This window comes from Carcharhinus amblyrhynchos, chromosome 13, assembly GCF_965287045.1.
Source record: "Carcharhinus amblyrhynchos chromosome 13, sCarAmb.v2.hapA, whole genome shotgun sequence".
NCBI lineage: Eukaryota > Metazoa > Chordata > Chondrichthyes > Carcharhiniformes > Carcharhinidae > Carcharhinus > Carcharhinus amblyrhynchos.
Genome location: NC_137336.1, coordinates 55090941 through 55100194, shown reverse-complemented (window position 1 = coordinate 55100194; position 9254 = coordinate 55090941). Strand labels below are relative to the sequence as shown.

General features: G+C 38.1%; 1 protein-coding gene across 1 annotated transcript in view; it reads right to left on the bottom strand.

Annotated features, from left to right (window-relative positions):
- Positions 1 to 6681: 6681 nt before the first annotated feature.
- LOC145351916 (lateral signaling target protein 2 homolog) overlaps positions 6682 to 9254 on the bottom strand; it is a 48351-nt gene continuing 45778 nt past the window's right edge. Inside the window, exon 13 of the mRNA XM_080201703.1 lies at positions 6682 to 8646. Within this exon, the coding sequence (XP_080057829.1) occupies positions 8515 to 8646 (132 nt within the window). The 3' untranslated portion in view covers positions 6682 to 8514. The remainder of the gene's footprint in view (positions 8647 to 9254) is intronic.

Here is a 9254-nt window from a genome sequence, read left to right as displayed (position 1 = left end):
CTTCAGCACTTCACTTAAAAATGAGTTGAGCTGCAGGAAGAAAAGGATCACCAGCGGGAAATATCTTAAGAGTTCGAGTGTGGTTTTCTTGGAAGAAAATGGCCAAGAGCCCTGAACATTGTAATATAGGAACAGGGAAGGAAGATATTAAGCAGCTGAGTAGTGCCACCAGCAGGATATCTGCAGCAGCTTCAGATAAATGACTGAAGTTAATGTATTTTTTTTGAACATGGAATTTAATTTCATGACGACTGAAGTAGTGTCCAGTTTAAACCTCGCAGTAAATTATTCCAAGGGCAACAAAATAGACAAACAACAACAACAACAACAATAACAACAGGACAACAGTGGAACCCAAACAATCATTGTTGGATATTTCTATACTAAGAAAAATGTAATGTGCACTGCATCCATGATTTAAATAAGTAGCATATCAAAATAAAATGAACCTTCACAGCAATCAATGGAGTCAGAACCCAACTTCATGAAATGGAATATTGGCCAATATTGATATTTCTCTCAACATGTTCTTCCCTCCCTCCCTGCCCTGACATAAATTACATTTATTTCTGCCCTTGCTGCTCCTCACTTGTCAGGTAATTGACTGGATTTTGCATGGAGAACAGCAAGTCTTTTTGGCACTCAGTTAAATCAGCAGCTTCCATACTCTGCACATGTGCAATTAAACATGGATATCTGGAAATTATGGTCAGAGTTACCCTGCTCCTCCACAGGCTGTACTCTAAGTTTCTCACTATAAACTCAGCTTCAAAACCAATGTGATGGAATTAAGTTGTTTTACTTTACCATTAGTTATCCACTAAACAAGATAAAAAGTTGTGGGTGGTGCAATGAGGTGGAAGCACATTTTTAAAGCATGGTCAGTCATAATTATTGCCAAACCACTGCTGAGTAAAAAAAAAAAGTCTTGTTCCTCCATAATTGAATTGGTTTTAGAGATATAAAAAAATACATTTTTATTTTCTTTCTTCCATTTCTCCCTGTTATTCCATTTTCCCAATCACTAGTTTGCTTTCTGTAGGATTTAAATCTAATCTATGCTTCCTGCGTTATACTCTGCATGTTTTAGCAAGGATTCTTCAAAGCAGATTGATAGCTTTTTTTTTACCCTGCTAACAAATGCCTTAGAGCGCACCACAATAGATTGGCTGCTCAATGGCAACAAAAAAATTGTGAAAATTCTGTTGTTGGCATGATGAATGACAAATGCTCTGGCAAATCTGGGCCCATCACCTTGGGCCAGGCAATAAAGGAGGACAAAAATCTTAAAGCCAATTTGAAAAAAAAATGTAGGAAACTTTTCTATTTTTAAGGTGATAAAAGACAGGTGACACTATATTTGGCCACCCACTACATACATTTGGCATGTATAAACTTGTTCAACTTCCTTTTAAATGATCAGTGAATTTGCACACTGCTTGTGCTATGCACATACTCTAACCTCTATGGATGCAGCTGACACTTGTGCAATGAATCCCTATGGTTGAATATTTGAGTTTTGACACGTACCCAACACTATCTCACATACTTCCATTTTTAAAAATTCATTATTGAATCAAAAATTCATAAATTCCATATTGGTACAGTGAAAAATAGTTTCTATGCATTATACAGACAAAGCATACTGTTCATAGAGAAGGAAAGAGGTGATGCAGCATGTGGTGTTACAGTCACAAATAGGATGTAGAGAAAGATCAACTTTATGTGGTAGCTCAAAAGTCTGATGGCAGCAGGGAAGAAGTTATTTGAGTCACTGGCCGCAGGGATCGGTGCTGGGGCCTCAACTGTTTACCATATACACAGACAATCTGGAGGAGGGGATTGAGTGTAGGGTAACAAAGTTGGCGGATGACAAAGATGAGTGGGAAAGCAAATTGCGTGGAGGATATGGAAAGTCTGCAGAGAGATTTGGATAGGCAAAGTGAGTGGGCAAGGATCTGGCAGATGGAGTATAACATTGGCAAGTGAGAGGTTATCCACTTTGGACGGAATAATTGTAAAATGGAATATTATTTAAAATGGTGAAAAATTACAACATGCTACTGTGCAGAGAGACCTGGGGGTCCTTGTGCATGAGTCACAAAAACTCAGTTTACAGGTGCAGAGGTGATCAAGAAGGCAAATGGAACGTTGGCTTTTATCATGAGGGGGATGGAGTATAAAAGCAGGAGGTCTTGCTGCAATTGCACAAGGTACTGGTGAGGCCACAGCTAGAGTACTGTGTGCAATTTTGGTCCCTTTATTTCCGAAAGGACATATTGGCTTCGGAGGGAGTGCAGAGAAGGTTCACCAGGTTGATTCCAGAGATGAGGGGCTTAGCTTATGAGGAGATTGAGTAGGTTGGGCCTGTGCTCGGAGTTTAAAGGCTGAGGGGAGATCTTATAGAGACATAAGATAATGAAGGGGCTAGACAGGGTAGAAGCAGAGAGATTATTTCCACTTAGAAAGGAAACAAGAACTAGAGGGCACAGCCTCAAAATAAGGGGGACTCAATTTAAAACAGTTGAGGAGGAACAACTTCTCCCAGAGAGTAGTGAATCTTTGGAATTCTCTGCCCATTGAAGCAGTGGAGGCTAACTTGTTAAAATGTGTTTAAGTCACAGGTAGGTAGATTTTTGACCAATAAGGGAATTGAGGGTTATGGTGAGCAGGCAGGAAGTGGAACTGAACCACTATCAGATCAACCATGATCTTATTGAATGGCAGGGCAGGCTCGAGGGGCTAGATAGCCTACTCCTGCTTCTATTTATGTTCTTATGTCAATTGGTATGTGAACTCAGGAGGTTTGTATTTTTTCCCCTGACGGAAGTTGGGAGTATTTCTGGAGTGTGTGGGGTCTTCGGCTGCTTTTCCAAGGCAGCAGGAAGTATAGACAGAGTCAATAGATGGGAGGCTGGTTTTGCTCTACACTTCAAACATAAAATAGTATTGAGAAATGAAAACAAAGTTTATATGGAGTTAGTACATGTAACTAGTCAAAAAAACTGATCTGGTTCACTAATGTCCTTTAGGGAAGGAAATCTGCCATCCTTACCTGGTCTGGCCTACATATGACTCCAGACCCACAGCAATGTAGTTGACTCAATGCTGTCAGAGAATAGGCAATAAATGCCAATCTAGCCAGTGAAGCCACACCCCATGAATGAAAAAAAAATTTGTACACATTCTTTCCTTCAAGATAATTAAAGCTAAGTACATAGATTAAAGAGATCAGAGAGAAATTCAAATATATATCTTCAAGGGAAATCTATACTTTATATATATTTTGTAATCTTAGTCTAATTGTTTAACATTTTATTATTTAAGTCTTTTAGTCATAGAGTTAGAGGTTTACAGCATGGAAACAGGCCCTTTGGCCCAACTTGTCCATGCCGTCCTTTTTTTAAACCCCTAAGGTAGTCCCAATTGCTCGCATTTGGCACATATCCCTCTACACTCATCTTACCCTGTAACTGTCAATGCTTTTTAAAAGACAAAATTATACCTCCCTCTACTACTACTACTACTACATCTGACAGCTTGTTCCAGACACTCATCACCCTATATGAAAAAAACATTGCCTCTCTAGACTCCTTTGTATCTCTCCTCTCTCACTTTAAACCTATGCCCTCTAGTTTTAGACTCCCCTACCGTGGGGAAAAGATACCTACCTTGTCTATGCCCCCCATTATTTTATAGATCTCTATAAGATCACCCCTCAGCCTCCTACGCGCCAGAGAAAAAAGTTCCAGTCTATCCAGCCTCTCCTTATAACTCAATCCATCAAGTCCCAGTAGCATCCTAGTAAATCTCTTCTGCATTCTTTCTAGTTCAATAATATCCTTTCTATAATAGGGTGACCCGAACTGTACATAGTATTCCAAGTGTGACCGTACCAACGTTTTGTACAACTTCAACAAGACGTCCAAACTCCTGTATTCAATGTTCTGACCAATGAAACCAAGCATGCTGAATGCCTTTTTCAAACTTTTGTCCATCTGTGACTCCACTTTCAAGGAGCTATGAACATGTACCCCAGGATCTCTGTTCTGTAACTCTCCCCAGTGCCCTACCATTAACTGAGTAAGTCCTGTTCTGGTTCAATCTACCAAAATGCATCACCTCATTTATCTAAATTAAACTCCATCTGTCATTCGTCAGTTCAGTGGCCCAATTGATCAAGATCCCGTTGCAATCCAAGATAAACTTTCTTCACTGTCCACTATGCCACCAATCTTGGTGTCATCTGCAAACTTACTAACCATGCCTCCTATATTCTCACCCAAATCATTAATATAAATGACAAATAACAGTGGACTCAGCACTGATCCCTGAGACACACGATTGGTCACAGGTCTCCAATTTGAAAAACAACTTTCTACGACCACCCTCTGGCTTCTATCAAGAAGCCAATTTTGTATCCATTTAGCTACCTCACTCTGGATCCTGTAAGATTTAACCTTATGCAACAACCTGTCATGCGGCCTTGCTAAAGTCCATGTAGACAATATCAACTGCACTGCCCTCATTTACCTTCTTGGTGACCCCTTCCAAAAACTCAATCAAATTTGAGAGACATGATTTTCCACTCTCAAAACTATACTGACTGTTTATAATCAGTCCACATGTTTCTAAATGCCTCTAGATTTTGTACCTCAAAATATCTTCCAACAACTTACCCAGCACAGATGAGGCTCACCAACCTGTAGTTCCTTGGCTTTTCTCTACACCCATTTTTAAATAGAAGCACACCATTTGCCACCCTCCAATTTTCAGGCTCAAAATGCATCAGTGTGACTACTAATGATTCAAATCTCTCTGCTAGGGGACCCACAATTTCCTCCCTAGCCTCCCACAGTCCAGAGATACATTTCATCAGGTCCTAGGGATTTATCTACCTTGAGACACTAAAACTTCCAGCACCACCTTCTCTGTAATATGTACACTCCTCAAGACATCAGTATTTATTTCCCCAAGTTCCCTGACATCCATGTTTTTCTCAATAGTAAATACTGATGAGAAATATTCATTTAGGACCTCACCCATCTCTTGTAGATCCATACATAGATGACCTTGTTAATTCTTAAGAGGCCTTATTCTCTCCCTTGTTACTCTTTTGCCCTTTATGTATTTGTAGAAGCTCTTTGGATTCTCTTTTGCTTTGGCAGATAAGGCAATCTCATGTCCCCTTTTAGTCAAAATAAAGGAAAAAATTACTTTCAAAAAACAGTTGAAACTGGACAATTATTTCCTCAAAAATTTCAGAAATCATAATTTTATCACATCCAATAAACCCAACCCAGAACACTCCTATAAATCAAAGTTTATATAAAAATGGCTGGCAGCAATGGCGAAGTGTGAACAGCTGAAGAATTCCAGCCTGTCTCTCCTCATTCACCGACCAAAATGCATCATCCCACACTTTTACTTATCAAATTTCACGTGTCCACCCTCTTCCACCAATTGTCCAATTGCTAGCTTTCTGTTTACTGTATTTCCAAGCTTTGTTTCATCTGTACATTTCAAAATTTTACCCCACATGTTCATTAAGGGTATAGAGCACTGAACATTAGGGAATGCCACTACATGCCTCTCTCCAGTTTAAGAAAAGCATTTCACACAACTTTTCTAGCTAACTTTAATTTGCATGCTGCTGCTATCCCTTTCATCTCATGGACAGCAATTTTCCTAAGCCAAGTATCTAGCAGTTAATCAAAAGTCTTTTGAAATGACAAACAGTACTGACCTTCATTCACCTGGTTCCCTCAAAAAGCTCAGTAAAGTTGAATATAACATGCCTTATTGGCTCTCCTTTAGTAGTCCATGCTCGTCCAAATTACTGTTAATTTCTTCCTGATTATTGTTCACCCGAACCAACATTGAACCATGAGCCTGTAATTGTCAGATGTATTCTTTTGCTCTTCTTTTCAGCATGGATTCAAATCCCAAAGGATTGTCCATGTGAGATATAACTCCACGTGGACCACGTCATTCTAAGCATTTAGACATTTTATGTTTAACATGTTTTTCCAATTAACCATTTTGCTAATTGAACCTAAAATGCTACAAAATGAAAACTTCAGGGAGGTTGCTCTGACGTGTTTGCTTGTTGCTGCAGAATGGAACAGAAACATTTGCATAAAGTCAGGAGGCTCATTTGAGCGTCAGGAAAGCAGAAAATCATAACCAGATCCAATGGTGTTGGGTAGATGAATGGCTTGGGGTGCTTTGCGCGATGGCATCTGAGCACTCCTCCTCCAGAGCCTAGAATATCTGAAACTAAGGGCAGGGTTAAAAAAAACCTGGATTGCAAAAACAAACGTGATCAATGCAACCTCTTGTAACCTGAGCACTTACTGTGCAAAATATTAGATTTTAGGTTATGTTACAGCTTTACTTGGTATTAAGAGCATCAACAACAAAAACGTAACAGCAAATGCTGCATTACAGTCTGTAGATGACAATCAAAGTAGGTCAATGAAGTTGGAATGAGGTGAACAACGTGGTATTCCCTCAGCAAATTTCACCAAGTCAGAGCTGGCACTTTTCAGAAAAAGAAAACACCATTTCACTGTCCCCTTCTGCACATAAATTAGATTTTAAAAACAGTTATAAAAACAGGAATTACTTTAATCCACAATCTCCTCCAATTTTATGAAATAGGAAATCCAGACGGAAGAATTAGTTTATTCCGCTTTAATGGAAAAAAGACATTGAAGATTACATGTTAATCTCAGTTTAAAATTAAATTTGTTTGTTTTGTGAAGCCTTTCATTGCAATTTATGAAGTTTTCATTAATTGAAAGATATATATACATTGCACTGACCAAAATAAAATATAGAATTCCCCTGGCTTCGAGTAAACCTCACACTCAGAACTTCCAGTTCATTAGTTGTACAAAAGTGCATCTTGCCCCCTAAAAGATAAGGATCACCATTAATTCTTTAGAGTACACAACAAAAATTGCAATGTGACTTTGAATTGAAACTCAAGTACTGTAAATATCATTTGAATTGCAGCATGATTTTTGAATAGTTATATATTCATATCCCATATATCAAATTAATACTATTAATAGGAGTTATTGATCTGAACCATCTTTGATGATTACATTGGTAAAGTATGGCTTGAATTAAGTATGAGCTGGTACAAAATACATTATTCAATAATGCACTTAACATTGATTGCACAAATCTTACAAGTTTAGAAAAGCTCGTCAACTTTTGTTCAGTCACCATTTCATTTTGGAGACTTCAATGATGCTGCTAACCTGACCAATAAACATGACCTGAGATATTTTTAGTTGATGATCACCACATTTAAAAGCTATACGTGGAATGTGGATGAGATTCCATGTATCAAAGCTTTGAAGAATGTTCATTTGACTAAAGTGATTAGTTACATCAGCAAATGGCCACTTATAGATGTGCTACTGGAGCACACTATTACGGAAGCAATTACCGATTATAGGTGCACATAAACATGGCCATATTTCAAAAACTACAGACTAGTCAACTCCCAGAATTAATTCCAATAAAATTATGAGTTGAAGGAAAACACACCCTCAATGTCCTCTTTGGTCCTCAACGTGTCCAGAGGTTGGGTGCCAAAATTTAGAAAACCATTAACTTTCAAAATTAGATTACTGAAATTTATGCATAGATTTTACAGGAGCAGCAATAATCTTGCGCAATTATTTTTTGATTAGCTTTGCCAGTAAAAAATGCATGTTCCACCACTGCTTCCTGCTATTCCAATTAATACAGACTGAGCAAAAACCCAATTCTCCAGACATTAAATTGATGTAATTCTGTGATATTAACCCTAAAAATTTTCACAAAGTTATTTTCAGGACAAGATAAATTTGTTCCTGAAGTGCCTATTTTTGCAGTCCCCCAATTTAATGCAGTATACCTGCAGGTTAGCAATCCATGTTGCCTCACTGAAATTGTAATAAACTGGATATCCATATGGGTCATTGTAAACAATAGGCTGTAAGAAAATACACCAATTGAATCAGGAGTATTCGATTCTTTCCTCACTTCAGATGTGATAGTTTTTTAAATATTATTTGAATTCTCATGTGTTCATTAGCAATTTATAGAATCAAAATACGTTGATGTCACCAAAATAGAAAATTTAGATTTGACAACCCCTACCTTAAAATCATTCAAAAATTTGTTGATTGTCTTTATCCATTGGGAAGGAATCATCGACAGTTATGATTAAATAACCTGAGTTGCGTTACCAAGCATAGCTTTTATATCAGAGGTGCTGCAGAAATAATTCACAATTAACTGCTGTTCTTTATAGATTTGCAGTGGTATCAGAGTTAATACATTGAACTGAGATTACGAGGCTGGACTGGGAACAATTGAATTATTTGCGGTAATAATGAATTGAAGATGGTTCTCCTCTTGTTGACAGGGACCTGACATATTCATTACACTGGGTTTATTACAATGATTGTTTCTTTGCAAATTTGTTGAGACTCTCTGGCATGGAGCTTCAGGTTAACATGCAGATGTAGTGGAGTAGGAGGGAGTGAGGTGAAATGTGTAACAGTGGGCACAGACACGGACTGGCTTCATCTGCCCAAACCAAGGTAACGGTGCTGATTGGGAAGAGCAGCGGGAACAGAAGATCTGAAACACAAGAAAACAGAGTTTGAGTTTTTCCAGCATCCTGATGGTGAAGGATGACCCAACGAGGTGGAATAATTCTCTTTGTATGCTGTAAGCCTACCAATATGTCCCAGCATTAAATGCTACAAGTTGCTTTTACCTGAATTTTGATATAGCAGCATGCACAGAAAGTGAAGCAGAGGGGATAGGAAATAAATCGTCCATTGTATTCTGGTTTGGAGTCTGAAGTTTGTTCCCTCACAGGGGTTTCTCGATCTGGACACTAACATACTTTACATAATACCAACATCAGTTGTTGAATGTACATTTCACAGTACTCAACTCACATTAGCACCCACGAGCTAAATATTAGTACCATTCAATGATTTCCCCTTTACTATCATTGCAAAGATATTTAAAAAAAGGACTTGCATTTATCTAGTGCACATTTAGGAAACGTGGCAAGCAATTGGACAGAAATTCTGGAAAACATAATATTGAACGCAGAAAGAAGCTGATCCTTTCTAATATCCTCATTGCTATTACTTGACGTGCATACTGTGTAGTAACTGCATTTGGTTTCATTACAAGCATTGTACAGTTTATATCCTTTCAGTACTTCATTCAAC